Source organism: Chelonoidis abingdonii, chromosome 14 (assembly GCF_003597395.2).
Source record: "Chelonoidis abingdonii isolate Lonesome George chromosome 14, CheloAbing_2.0, whole genome shotgun sequence".
Taxonomy (NCBI): domain Eukaryota; kingdom Metazoa; phylum Chordata; order Testudines; family Testudinidae; genus Chelonoidis; species Chelonoidis abingdonii.
This window is the reverse complement of record NC_133782.1, coordinates 8,765,546-8,780,896: the sequence shown is the minus strand read 5'-3', so window position 1 is coordinate 8,780,896 and position 15,351 is coordinate 8,765,546. Positions and strand designations below refer to the sequence as shown.

At 38.6% G+C, this 15,351-nt stretch overlaps 1 protein-coding gene across 1 annotated transcript in view; it reads right to left on the bottom strand.

The window, feature by feature from the left end:
• TAF4 (TATA-box binding protein associated factor 4) overlaps positions 1-15,351 on the bottom strand; it is a 68,725-nt gene that overhangs the window by 35,306 nt on the left and 18,068 nt on the right. The window contains exons 3-4 of the mRNA XM_032802278.2: positions 1,699-1,871; positions 1,009-1,131 (exon numbers count right to left, since the gene is read on the bottom strand). Of these exons, the coding sequence (XP_032658169.1) occupies positions 1,009-1,131; positions 1,699-1,871 (296 nt within the window). The remainder of the gene's footprint in view (positions 1-1,008; positions 1,132-1,698; positions 1,872-15,351) is intronic.

Below are 15,351 nucleotides of genomic sequence, written 5' to 3'. Positions count from 1 at the left end.
CTTTTAAAGCAATGTTTCATGTTTTTTGGGAGGAGGAGAAGGAGAGGATTACCCAGTTTACACTGCTGTTGGGAGACTAGAAAAATGAAGTGAAAACCATTGTGTGTTCACTCCAAAAGGCAATGAAGATATGCTGGATGTGCACATTCATTCTAAGAGTAGTGAAAATGAGGGGAGCACTATTGCATAAAAGGCGGCTCAAATCTGGAAAGGTCTACAGAGTCTTCCCCCTCAGTATAGGCTAAAACTAGGTTAAAGGAGAACAAGAACTGTGCACTTGGTGCTCAGTGTAAAGAAGGGAAACAGTTAAGAAAACCCTTTAATGATTCATCTGTTGTCAGCTTAAAGGGGAAAGAAAGCATAAAAAAATTGAAGGTTAGGATGTAAGAATCACATGGTATCAGTCTTGCATATAACACTCCATCCCTACTTCCAGATTTTCTTGGTGGTGTGGTTAGAAAGTGTGGGTCACCCTATTTATCAGAACTGTACTTAGGACAGAGTCCCCGAACCCAAGTTGAGGAGGCACTATGAGACATACTGAATCCCTGTGGACATATAAACCAAAAGCAGAAGAGCTGGAGGCAGGAGAAGATAAAGCAATGGTATGAAAATGTTACAGAGGAATTACAGGGGAGGAGGAAGTTTATAATAAGAACCCTTTAAAAAGCGTAAGCAGAGACCATAATGGATCTATAGTCCTGTAGCATCAAAGAGTGTTTCAAATCCAAAGAGAAATTTGTTTCTATTCCTCTGGAGAAAAGCATAGGAGGTACTTTAAACAAACACAGAACTTTCAAAAAGAAAGCTGACTTGGAAAGGAATGTTGCTGAGTAGCTAAAGTCCAAAATCTGACATAGTTTACGATTATCAGACATTTTAGGGAGTGGAGGAAAATGTCCTGTGTACTCTAAGTGCTCACCCAGAGATATTCCCAAACAGTATTTTACTCCAAGTTATTTTAGCAATTCAGTTTCATTGTTCATATGTATGTTTCTACGAACTCACCTGCACTACAGGAGCACGCTGTAACGTTGTTGTGGGCTGTACAGTTGTCTGAGCCTGAGACACCTGCTTGAGTATAGTAGTTGTTGGTGTCACCTGCCGTGCAATTATAGGCGTTCCAGGAGCCTACAAAAGAATCCAAACTATGTTAGAGTTTGAACATAGGAACTGCAATACAAGACCAGAGGAATGGTTCATCTAGTCGGGTACCCTGCCTCTGATAGCAGCCAGTAGAAGATACTTCAGAGGAAGGTGCAAAAACACTCCATAGCAGACTGTTATGGAACTACCCACCAATAGGATTTTTTTACCCTATTTAATGTAACCATGGTGATCTCGTATATAGAAATACCTAACCCTTGAAACAAAAAAAAAAAATCATACTAAGCTCTTGGCCTCAATGATTTATTATGGCAATGAGCTCCATGGGTTAACTATGCATGGTCTAAGTATTTTTTTAATTTAGTTTTAAATGTACTGCCAGTCAACTGAAGTGAGTATCAGTTTCAGTGAAGAACGACCAAAGTGTAACACACCAGGGTTGGGGTGCTGTGTGGTGAAGCTTACACAGCACTGCCTTGACCTATTACTGCCTACAACCAGCATTATTAGTCCCTCACTTTCCTAATGACTAAATTCACAGCCAAATATTTAAGGAAAATGATTCATACTTAGGTAAATTAATAAACTCACCGGCACTGTTGATATCTGTACTGGTGGTGCACTAGTAGGTGTTGCAGGACGAGGAGTCATGGTATTTTGGGGCTGGGATTGGGCATGTGCCTGTGCCTGTGCCTGCATGTGCGCCAAGGCTTGTTGAGGGATCATCAGTAACTGTCCATTTTCGCTACGCACAAGGACCATGCCTGTGAAAAAAGAAAGAGGTCAAGAAATATTCTACACATGCAAGCGGCTACAGAACAAAAAGGGAGCAGCTCTAAGTAGCATTAAAAAGACCAACAAATTTGAAATTAGCATGTACACTGAATGTATATCCAACTGCGAATAGGCTGATTTTCACAAAATTGGTGTATAAAATTTGAGAGAGAGAAAGATTAAATATCCCAACACTCAACATAAAATCTTGATTAAAACTAAAGAACATTTCTGTAGTAAGTCTATCAAGTTATGGTACAATATTACATGCACATAATATACAATACCATAAACATTCCACATGGCTAAGTGTTAAAACTAATAATCCTGAAAACATCTTACTTATTCTTTTCTGACTTTAAGGTGTTCACTTTTGAACACCTTAGGGTTTCAAATGAAGGGCTTCATTTGAAAGAAAATCCTGCCATTAAACCAGATTCCCATTAGCCTGGCTTAAAAAAGTTATCAGAAACAGTAACACATTTCTCTAACTTCTAAATTCATTTTCCATAACAAATTTAGCAATGAATATGGTTATAAAATCATAATCTCTCTCAAGCGCATCTGTAACAGATGGTACTGTGCTGCATTACACCCCAAAAGATAAATAAAATAGAGAGGGCAATGAGGCAGTCATTCCCTGTTCAGTCACATAACCAAACACTTAACCCAACTGGATAGTTGTGGAGAACCAGATTGTAAGTGTTAGATTTTTCAGATGGCAGCTGTTCTGTTTGTTTTTGTAACCAGGGCCTGGGATATCTAACCAAAATTTTTCCCAAGTGCTTATTAATTTTGTGTGCCACAGTCAGGCCAATGGGAGCTGTAAGTCCTCAGCACCTCTGAAGAAACCCAAGGAGTCAAGTTAGAGACCCAAAAATAGTGGCAAAAAAACCACACACAACAAAACAAAACAGTTAACATTTCTAAAAGTTTTGGCTTAAGTGAAAAACTGCACCTACATTTATTTGCACACCACAAAGAAACAGAAGAGTTAAGACCAGAAAACTAAGTCTCAGGCCTCATCTACACTACAAAAGTTGGGCTGACATAAGCTACCCTACATCAACCTAACTAAAATGTAGCTCCCTATCAATAAATCGCTCACTACACCAACATAATAACTCTACTCTGTGAAAGGTATAAGCGCTTAGGTTGATTTAGTTAGGTCAATGCAGTGTCCATATAGACACCGCATTGTTTACATCACGTTGCTCCCTTTCAGACTGTTCTGGCTGTCAGCACCCCACAATGGCAGGGCTCAGACTGTCAGCACCTCACACTGACAGTGAGATCAGTGCAAGCGCTCATGGTGAGGATACGCACCGCCAATAGGAGTGTAGGGTGGCCATGCAAAAATAATTTAATTATGTGGTGGCTGTACATTGACATAACTTAAGTCAACTTTACCTTGTAGTGTAGACTCAGCTTACGTGTCACTCAGCAAATAAGTTAGAGCATTCTAGATCTCCATCTATAGCTGAAGATCTGTTCTAAGGCACTTTTAGAAGATGAGACTCTGAAATGGTCATGTTCTAGGTTGCTTTTCTAAACAACTGAACACATGTATATGGACAAAGATGTCACATCATTTTCTTGGCATGCTTCCAATCTAGTGCTCTCAAACTATACAGCTTGTTTAATTTCTCCACCAGATGACTTCAAAGATAAAGATGACATTGAATTCAGACTGGTTTTCCCCTATATATCCTCACACTGAAATTTAAAAAAAAAAAAAAATCTCCAAGAGTTATGTAGTTACCTCTCTCTATAGAAGCAAATCAGCACAAAAAGAATTGAAGATAGTTTACATCAACAAGGAGCCAATTTAAATGACGTCCCTCAACTAGTGTCCAGTTATGACCACTGCACATGAGTTATACCACAAAACATTAATATTTTAAGTGTATTTTTCTGAAGAGGGAAAATTACTAATTTTTTCCATGGCTATAATCTTGCAAATCATGGAGTTAATTGGATTTAGTTTCTACATGAGATTTCAAAGGAAAAACATTTTCTAGCTAATCAATTAAAAGCAACATAAAACCTTTCACTTGTGTCATAACATATGTTTTATCCCGCTACGTTTATGCTTGTGGAGTTTCGAGAGATGGTAAAATAACTGCTAAACATTCATGCAAGTAATATCTTTTAAAAGCAACACTACTTTGGTACAGGACATTTTGAAAACTCAACCAAGTCAAATTCTCTGTTCACTTTAACTGCTGTCAGAATGGCCACTGAATTTTTTCTATCACCCTTTATATACAATACTGATCACTGCAAAAATGGACAACTTCAGAATGTTTTTGAATGAGTAAAAAATGATACAACACAAACTTGTTCATATCCTCAATGAGTATTATTATGTATATATTCAAGTGTCACTACACAAACTGAACTTGACTTTTTATTCCAGTGTGTAAATGTGAAATATTGGGCAACAAATCCATTTCGGGCAACAAATCCATTTTACCCATTGCTTTGCCACATCTTACACTAACCAGATCTGGAAAGAAGCACTGAATCAATATAGCTTAATAAGATTAAAACTGAAATTAATCAAACTCCTGCTGTACTTTATAAACAAGCCAAGTGCCACGTTCAAGACAAATGCAGCGTCGTGACAAATTATGAAATTTAATTTTTTTTACCAACTGATAAGGCCAGATGAAACTATAAATCCTTCAGTAACAAAGGCCATTACCTTGCAAGTGCATGTGATGGACTTAATTCTTAAAATTCACAACTTTTGAACTCCCTAGGTTTTTTGTCTCATCCAAAAGATATAAAATTAAGTTTAACTTCTGTTCCCCTCCTCCCAGAAAGAGAAACTGTGAGTGATTCCATTCTATAATAGGCCCTCTTGGCATTGCCCTACTAGTACAAAGAGGGTTTAAAACAGTCCTAAAGGGGTAGCTGGTGATTGTCACTTTGCATGGGGGGCTCTCTAGACTAGGGTGAACAGATGCCCCGGTTTTACAGGGCTAGTCCTGATATTTGGGGCTATTTCTTATATAGGTGCCTATTGACCCCCACCCCCTTCTCGATTTTTCACACTGGCTGTCTGGTCACCCTACTCTAGACAGTACAAAGTCAACATAGACAGCTCTATCCAACTTGTTCCAGGCCCCACCTCAGTATAGGGGCCATAATCATTACATGGCTGGAGCGTGCTGTACTTTTACGGTCCTAGGCTGGCAGAACTGCACTTAGGACACCATTATCATAGAATATTAGGGTTGGAAGGGACCTCAGAAGGTCATCTAGTCAAACCCCCTGCTCAAAGCAGGACCAATCTCCAGATGGATTTTTACCCGTTCCCTAAATGGCCCCCTCAAGGACTGAACTCACAACCCTGGGGTCAGCAGGCCAATGCTCAAACCACTGAGCTATCCCTTATTGTCAACTAGGGCTGTCAAGCAACTAAAAAAATTAATTATTAATCATACAATTAAAAAAATTAATCGTGTGATTAATCGCACTGTTAATATTAGAACATTAAATATTTTTGGTTGTCTTCTACATTTTCAAATATATTGATTTCAATTACAACATGGAATACAACGTGTACAGTGCTCACCGTTTTTTATAACAAATATTTACACTGTAAAAAACAAAAGAAATAGTATTTTTCAATTTACCTCAGTACTTAGTGCAATCTCTGTGTCACAAAAGTTAAACTTACAAATGTAGAATTACATACAAAAAAATAACTGCATTCAAAAATAAAACAAATGTAAAGTTTTAGAGCCTAGAAGCCCACTCAGTCCTACTTCTTGTTCAGCCAATCACTCAGACAAACAAGTTTGTTTACATTTGCAGGAGATAATGCTGCCTGCTTCTGGTTCACAATGTCATCTGAAGGCGAGAACAGGCATTCGCATGGAATTGGTGTAACCAGCGTCACAAGATATTTACATGCCAGATGCACTAAAGATTCATATGTTCCTTCATGCTTCAACCACCATTACAGAGGATATGAATCCATGATGAGGATGGGTTCTGCTCAACAACAGTCCAAAGCAGTGCAAATTGATGCATACTCATGTTCATCACCTGAGTCAGATGCCACCAACAAAAGGCTGATTTTCTTTTTTGGTGGTTCAGGTTCTGTAGTTTCCGCATTGGAGTGTTGCTCTTTTAAGACTTCTAAAAGCATGCTCCACACCTCATCCCTCTCAGATTTTGGAAGGCACTTCAGATTCTTAAACCTCGGGTCAAGTGCTGTAGCTATCTTTAAAATCTCACATTGGTACCTTCTTTGCATTTTGTCAAATCTGCAGTATAAGTGTTCTTAAAATGAATATGTACTGAGTTATCTTCCAAGACTACCAGAACATGACATATATGGCAGAATGTGGGTAAACCAGAGCCGAAAACATACAATTCTCCCCCAAGGAGTTCAGTCACAAATTTAATTAACACAATTTTAACAAGTGTCCTCAACATGTCCTCTAGAATGGTGGCTGAAGGGGCATAAGAATGTTTAGAATATCTTGTAGCCAGCACTGCAAGGTATACCTCCACCCCGATATAATGCTGTCCTCGGGAGCCAAAATATCTTATCGCGTTATAGGTAAAACCGCGTTATATCGAACTTGCTTTGATCGACTGGACTGCGCAGCCTCGGCCTGCCGGAGCGCTGCTTTACCGTGTTATATCCGAATTTGTGTTATATCGGGGTAGAGGTGTATTTACCTGCCAAAGTGCCATGCGAACACCTGTTTTCACTTTCTGGTGACATTGTAAATAAGAAGTGGGCAACATTATCTCCTATAAATGTAAACAAACTTGTTTGTCTTAGTGATTGGCTGAACAAGAAGCAGGACTCAGTGGACTTGTAGGCTTTAAAGTTTTACATTGCACTCAAAAACAAAACAGTTATGTAACAAAAATATATAAATTTGTAAACTGCACTTTCATGATAAAGAGATTGCACTAGCAGGAGTTCTCAAACTGGGGGTCGGGACTCCTCAGGGGGTTGTGAGATTATTACATAGGGGATTGCGAGCTGTCAGCCTCCAATCCCAAACCTCATTTTGCCTCCAGCATTTATAATGGTGTTAAATATATAAATAAGTGTTTTTAATTTATGGAAGGAGGGGTCACACTCAGAGGCTTGCTATGTGAAAGGGATCACCAGTACAATAATTTGAGAATCACTGCACTACAGTACTTGTATGAGATGAACTGAAAAATACTATTTCTTTTATCATTTTACAGTGCAAATATTTGCAATCAAAAGTAATAAAGTGAGCAGTATTCACTTTGTATTCTGTGCTGTAATTTAAATCCATATATTTGAAAACATGCAAAAATATTTAATACATTTCAATTGGTATTCTATTGTTTAACAATGTGATTAAAAAACTGTGATTAATTTTATCACGATTTCTTTTAGTTAATCGCATGAGTTAACTGCGATTAATCAACAGCCCTACTGTCAACCTATGTTAGAACAGCCTTAAGACTCCTCTGTTTCACACTCCCAAGACTGGAGGTGGTGAAAGAAGGGAGGTAGAGACAAAGACACCAAATGGAGCTCTGGTTCACCTGAAGATCAAGCCCATTCCTTGTTCTAAGAGCTAACAAGCAGCAGAATTGGAACGTACATATGCATTATATAGAATAACTATATTAATTGCCTGAAACCAACACTTGTGAAGCATACTGCAAACAAGCAATAGAATGCATACCAAGAAAGTTTGACTTCTGGCATCATGGAGGCAAAAATAATTTTAGGTGCAATTTGTATAAAAGGCTAGAAATTCACATTTGGCAATTAAAACCTTGAACCTGAACAATGCAGAAGCACTACCTCTTCTACTACAGTACACCCTACCTGGCTGTTGAAAGCTTGATCCTTAACTGCAAATTCAAAGGGCTTGTTTATGTAACAATATAAATTATTTTAATATAGTTTTTGTATTACTTTGATATAGTTTATCTTTTTAAAGTAATTCATATAACCTTACTGGTCTAAAGTCAGTGTGTTGATCTAGTTGGTTGATAGTTACTCCAGAGAAAGACATACTGTGCTACTGATACAATCTAAGCTTCCTTGTATCCGAGTTATTACAGGATTATTTATAAATTGTCCTGTTCGTCTATGGTGCTATAAAAATTAATAATGTTAATATTAACAAATTACTGAAACAGCCTGTATCAACATAAGACTAGAAAAATATAAGATGAATCAGGTTGTAACCTTGCTACAATCCTATACTAAAATCTAAGTGTCTGACATTACTAATAATTGCTTGTTAGTATTTTAATAATTTACGAACATGGACAAAATTATTCAAAGTAGTTTCAAATAAACAACTTTTAGTGTGGAAACCTTAGCCACCAAATAAAGTCAATCAGTAATACAACGTTAGCATACCTGGTGTTCATATAGAGTCTAGACTAGCAGAAAAAGTGTGAGGGGATTTTCAAGTGAATCAGTTTAACTAATCAAAGCAGGACCCTAGTTGTTATAACTTGCTAAAAATCAAGCTGAAGGTGTAAAACTGTGTCTACATAAGTGTAGAGTGTGGTTTTCAATCAAGTTAAATTGGCTCAACAGAGCAAACTTAATTGCAAAAAAACCCAACCTTTTCTAGTTTAGACAGAGCCCGTTAGTCTAAACTAAAGACATGTCTATGCTACATCACTGCAGCTGTAGTACCATAGGAAGGGGTTTTTCCCATCAACGTAGTTAATCCATGTCTCCGACAGGAGGTAACATGTTAACAAATGAATGCCATCTACATTTGAGGTTAGACCGAACTACAGCGCCTAGGGCACAACATTTTTCACACCCTGGGTGACATAGCTGTTCAGTCTAATTTCAGTATAGACCAGGTTTAAGAAAAAACTACTTTATAAGAAATCACCATAAAAGGCTAACAGCAACGTGCATGTGAGAACAAAGGTGGGGAATAACAGCATTCTGAATTACACAAGGAATACAAACAAAGTCATCATCAAACCATAATGTTCAGGAATGGAGATGAACACATCCCTAAATTAATGGAGAAGGCTAGAGATAAGTAAAAAAAACACCACACCTTGGGGGGGAGGGGGCAGGGAGTGAGTTAAGAAATGACGGATTGAAGAATGACTGAATAAACTTGAGCCAATAATGGAGCAGTGTCCAATTTTTACTCACAAAGCCAAGGTGTTTCACTATGGTCTCTTCTACAGCATGACCTGACAGCACGATACAGAGCTACACAATGGATGAACATTCAGTGTAGTGAATCAGAGAAAGGACAGAGTTACTAGAGCGCTTCCCAGAGATACAGCAGCAGGGGCAGTAGGGACCGGCCACTGTGGCAATCCAGGTTGTCCCACAGAACCCTCATTTCTTTTTTCTATAACTGACCAGCCTCTGCTGGTGTCCATGGTGTTTGTTTACATATTTTTCCCCTCTGAACTTTTTTCCTTCAAGACCTGGCTCAACATTGACCAAAAAGACAGGCACCTATATTATACGACAAGCTAAATTGTACACAGTAGGTGTGCCTTTTGAAGTTGCTGTTGGAACAATTTACCCACTGCCACTGTTGATTGGGGCCTAATCCCAAACCCTGTCATAGGTGCATGTGTAAAGACTGTCCTCCTATCAGAGGTAAGCCAAGCTAGTAGGAGGAAGAAAAAAAATGAAAGTCTGTCTCATAAGGAAGAAGCCTGAGGTAAGTTCAGAGGAACCTCTGCTTCTGATCATGGAGGCAGAAGATTGGAAATATGACAGCAGTTCAGTAGGTACACTACCACAGAGCACTGTCAAACAAGGTACAAGGCTAGCCTTCTGCTCTGCCCACAACACTTGGAACCCAACAGTTTTCCTGATAAAACAGTGGATTTCCATAAAAGAGAACCCCACATACACTAAGGTCAATAGGTATTCTGGGCTCTCCAAGAAGGATTGAGCCCACGGTTTGTAAAGTGCTTGAGATTCTTTTCAACAAGAGGCACTAAACCATTTATAATAGTATTTATAATAATCAGATTCGATCCAAGTCTGAAATCCATAACATTAAGGAGCAATGTCGTCAACTTTCTAGTACCCTGATATTATAATCACAACCTTTTATTAGCATTATTGAGAAAAAACAGAAAGGTCCCTTGCTAGCTGTAACTCATTTTGTGCCTTAGCCTAAGAGACAATAAGAGGTTCTTTAGATATATTAGGTACAAGACTAGGTTCAATGGTGGCCAAGAAGAACTGTCACCACTTGGCTAGATGACTAACACACGTTAAATAAATAGGTACAAGAGAAAGATAAAGGAAAGTGTAGGTCCCTATATTTAGTGGGGGGAAGAGCTAATAACTGATGACATCAAGAAAGCTCAGGAGTTTGACCATTTTGCTTCAGACTTCACTAAAAAGGTTAACGGCAGTAGTTCTCAAACTTTTGTACTGGTGACCCTTTCACATAGCAAGCCTGTGTGTACGACCCCCCTTTTAAATAAAAAACACTTCTTTACAGATTTAACATCATTATAAATGCTGGAGGCAAAGTGTGGTTTGGGGTGGAGGCTGACAGCTTACGACCCCCCATGTAATAACCTCATGACCCCGAGGGGTCCCGACCCCCAGTTTGAGAACCCCTGGTTAATGGTGACCACATACTCAATATAATTAACATTAACAAGAGGCAAGGAACTCAAGCCACAATAGGGAAATAATATTCTTTAAAGAATATTAAGATAAGGTAGAGAAATTCAAGTCATCACAGTCGAATGAAATTCATCCTAGAATACTTAAAGAGTGAGCTGAAACAATCTTGGAATGGTTAGCAGTCACCTGTGAGAATTCTTGGCGAACGGGTGAGGTCCCAGAGGATTGGAGAAGGGAAAATATAGTATCTATCTTTAAAAAGAAAAATAGAGAGGGCCCAGGGAATTATAGACCAGTCAGCCTAATTTCAACACCTGGAAAGATACTGGAACAAATTATTACACAATCAATTTGTAAGCACCTTGAGGATCATAGAGTCATAAGGGGCAGCCAGCACGGATTTGCCAAGAACAAATCATTCCATGTAAACCTAATTTCCTTCTCGACATGGTTATTGACCTAGTGGAAAGTGGGGGAAGCAGCAGACATCATATCTTGAATTTTAATAAGATCTGACACAATCCCACATGACATTCTCAAACAAACAATCTAGATGAAATTACTTAAGGTTGGTGCTTTACTGGTTGAAAGATCACATGCAAAGAATAGTTAATCAATGGCTTGCTGTCAAATTGAGAGGGCATATCTGCTGGGATCCCACATGAGTCAGTCCAGAGTCTGGTACTATTCAATATTTTGATTAATGACTGAGAATTGAGTGGAGAATATGCTTATAAAATTTGCAGAGAACACTAAGCTAGGAGGGGTTACAAGCACTTTGGAGGACAAGATTAGAATTCTAAATGACCTTGACAAATAAGGAGAATTGGACTGAATTCAACAAAATGAAATTCAACTGGGACAAGTGAAAGTACTACATTTAGGAAGTAAAAGAAAAAAATCAAATGCATAGCCATAAGAAGAGGAATAACTGGCTATGTGAAAGTATTGCTGAAGAGGATCTAGGAGTTATAAATTGATCACAAATTGAATGAGCCGATAATGTTATGCAGATGTGAAAAAGGCTAATGGCATTCTGTGGCGTATTAACAGCAGAATTGTAAGACACAGGTGATAACTCAGCACTGGTGAGGCTTCAGCTGGACCAGTGTGTCCAACTGTGGGCACCACTTTTCAGGAAAGACGTGGGGAAACTGGAGAGTCCAGAGGAGAGCTACAAAAATGATAAAAGGTTTAGAAAATTTGACCTATGAGAAAAGGTTAAAAAATTGTTCATGTTTAGTCTTGAGAAAAGAAGACTGAGGTGGGGGACCTGATAAGTCTTCAAAAGGTTGTTCTAAAGAGGACAGGGAATCAATTGTTCTCCATGTCCATTGAAGGTAGGACAGGAGGTGATGGGCTTGATCTGCTGTAAAGGAGAGTAAGGTTAGATATTAGCAAATCTTTCTAACTATAAAGGTAGTTAAACTCCGGAATAAGCTTCCAAACAAGGCTGTGAGATCCCCATCATTGGAGGACTTTAACAACAGGTTTGACCAACACCTGTCAGGGATAGTTTATGTCTAATTGATCCTGCCTTGGTGCAGGGAGCTGGACTTGTTGACCTTTTAAAGTCCCTTCCAGCCCTACATTTCTATTTTAAAATGGAAGAGTATCGTGGCTTTTAAATAGCTTAAATGAATAACTGCCTTTGATTTCTATTCACAGAGGAACAGATGAGAAAAAAAAAGTTTTTAAAGCTACATCTCCAGCCAATACTAAAAAAAGTCAAAAGGACAAGATAGTGTAGAGAACCCACACAAATTTCATATTAAAAAGTGAGTTTTGCTCTCAAGCCCTAATTATGACATAAAACTATATCCATATTACCAAAGCCTCACAAAATAAATATCTAACCACTAGACTGTTACTACAAAAAAAAAACAACCAAAAAAAACACCACACACACACACACACTGAATTAGTTAAACATGTAGTCCACAAATCATATTCTCCTGCTGTCAAACCTATCCAGCTACACACATCCGAGTAAAACTAACAAGTACCTGGAATTAGATCAGGGTCCAACTAAGGAGTCATATGGAATGGGGCAGTTTAACATTAAAATAACTATTTATACACAATACACTTAATGTGCCAGTCCTATCATTCTTTTAGGGCTATAGGTCTTCTACAGAGAATACTCCTTTTAAAAAACTAAGACTTTGGTAGAACTTACACTATTCCCCTGGTTGAAATTTTGGGCAAAGGACTTCAAAGTCCTGTGTGCTTTGTTGCAAAAAAAGACTGGAGTCTTCCAAAATCTATGAGGTGCAGGAACAGTGACAAAGTTTTCATGAAGTTTTATGGGGAGGGTCTTTTCCCCACTTCATCCAGCTCCAGTCAAAATCAGAAGTTACTTTCAGAGTTCAGAAATGGTCTGACACTTGTGCAAAATGGCTTAAAAGGAGATTTCATCAGGTCTCAGAGGACCAAGTTAAGATTCCATTGGTTTGTTTTCTTACTGAGTACTGAAAGGAGCAAAGCCTGGCTACTTTTGTAGAGAACTCTTGAAAATACAAGGATAAATAACAAAGATGTCACTTAATTATTTGATGTGTCCAAAACTGTGCACAGGAACTTGAAAACAGCTGAGACATGATGGTTTTCTAAACATCAAAAAGAGCATGCTCTATATTTGACAGGGAGGTCTACAAAATTATTTGTTCGTCCCTAGTGCACCACCTAGAATATTTAGATAAGGTAGATAAATTCAAAGTCATCAGAACTACTCTAGAACTACTATTTCTGAAATCCAGGAAGGATGGAAGTCAGTTGACTCTCATGAGTAACCACGCTCTTGGAGCCTTTGCCTCAAGTTCTAGACCAACAAGTTTAGATTCTGGAGGCATGGAACAAGTGGGCTTTCCCTCAGCAGATCCTTATAAGCAGCAAGTTGCCATGGACCATAGATTGACACAATCAGCAAATAAGGGAACTGAGGACTATGGCCTTGCCTTCCTTGATTTTCCAAGCTACTCTTGCTAGAAGGCAAAGTGCATAGACATTTTCAACAAAACAAAAATAACCCACCCATGGTACATTGGGCTCTACAATAGCCTCAAGCCAAAGATTTGGATTTTTTTTTACCCTAGGAAGCATTGTGGAAGGAAACATACATCTTTGACACATGAATGGACATTTTCTGGTCAAGTTCCCAAACTCCAGTTGAAAGTGTCTTGTGCTTAGCCAGTCAGTTCTGTGGTTGAACTTCCTCTTGAATTACTTGGATAAATAAGGTCTTGCTCTCTAAGAATGTGAATTTTCTAACTTAGCAGATCAATGACAGGCTTTCAAGGACCCTTCAGGACCTAGTTTACCATCACATTGGCATAAAATGGCAACTGAACTACACTGGGCATGTTGAGGTAGCTTGGGAAGAACTTGAAAATGCTATGTAGGTCGAGGCCCTCCATGTATGGCACAATGGACTAAATTTTGCAATAACTCCTAAATTATTCTGCAGTATTAATCTATTGTATTGCTCAAAATACCCCCAATCCATGCAAACATACACAACTGTGGCTCATAATTGAAATAAATATTCATTGTTATAAAAAAATATTTTCAACAGTGATTTCTGAGGATATATTTTTCCATTATGCTCTCCAAACAGCCTGACTTCACTCCCTATCCCCCAAGGAATGGGGAAACTCATAGCTGACTTCTGCAGCTTGTCTCTCCAGCTCTCTGAGCCTTGACTATTCAGCTATTTTCCAGGCAGCTCAGCTTCCCCTTAACCTCTTTCTTCCTGATTACATAGAACAGTGCAGGGTGCATGTACTAGAATCTAACTCCCCCTCATGGGAAACCAGGAGAGCACAAGGAAGCTGTCAAGCTAGTCCCAGAAAGATAGCAACACCAAAAAATATGAATAAACAGGATATCAGGTGTCCGGCTACAGCAAAAAGAAAAAAATCCATGGCAAACTAGAGTGACTGACAAATGAATGGGGCATTCACACCCCTAAGAACTATTGTTTCAGGTCCTATGCAAATCCAGGAAGATACAACCACATCAGTTTACACTCAGGGCAGGTCTTCACTAACAAAGCTAAAGCACTGCCATGGTGCACTGTCTTAACTGGTGCTTTACAGTGCTGAAACTTGCTGTGTGCAGGGGGGTGTTTTTTCACACCCCTGAGCAAGAAAGTTGCAGCGCTGTAAAGCGCCAGTGTAGACAAGTCCCTAATTTAGATTTCACAGCTGTGAAAGCTAGAAACACAGCTCTTTAAAAATGAAAGCTGAGATTCTGAGGCACAATTCTGTGGCATTAGGATGACTTCTGTGGCAAGTTCCATGGCCACAGAATCACAGATTACATAGGGTCCCAACTATAGTTCACTCTCAGTCTAATTTTTGTAAATTAATTAGACAAGTTTGTATAATGCAAAAGTAATTTTCATAAGTTTGTTTATCCTAATTGCTTGATGTATAAAAGTAGACTAATTTCATGCCAAAGGCTTTTTCTCAGTAACCCTACACAAGAACTTCATTGCATCCATACAGCTTAATTTACTATATTGCTTACCAATTCAATAGATGAATCAAGTATGGGTTGCTAATGAAAATATTTTAAGAACTAACAGTTGAAGCAAATGTCAATGTTAAAGCACCAAATGATGACCATTCTTGATGGTGGACTCATTTGAAAAGTTTTGCTTTCCAAGATGAGAGAGCAGTGTTGGTAGTCAGCCACTGCAATTAAAGTGACTGTTTAAAATGAAATACACAAGTTAAGAGGGAAGGTACTGTACATCTGGGGTCAGGCTTGGGTTATGGGGGGGGGGGGATTACAGGTATCAGTTGCAAGGATGAAGAGATACATACATATCGCATAACTGGCATAGACCCAGATTG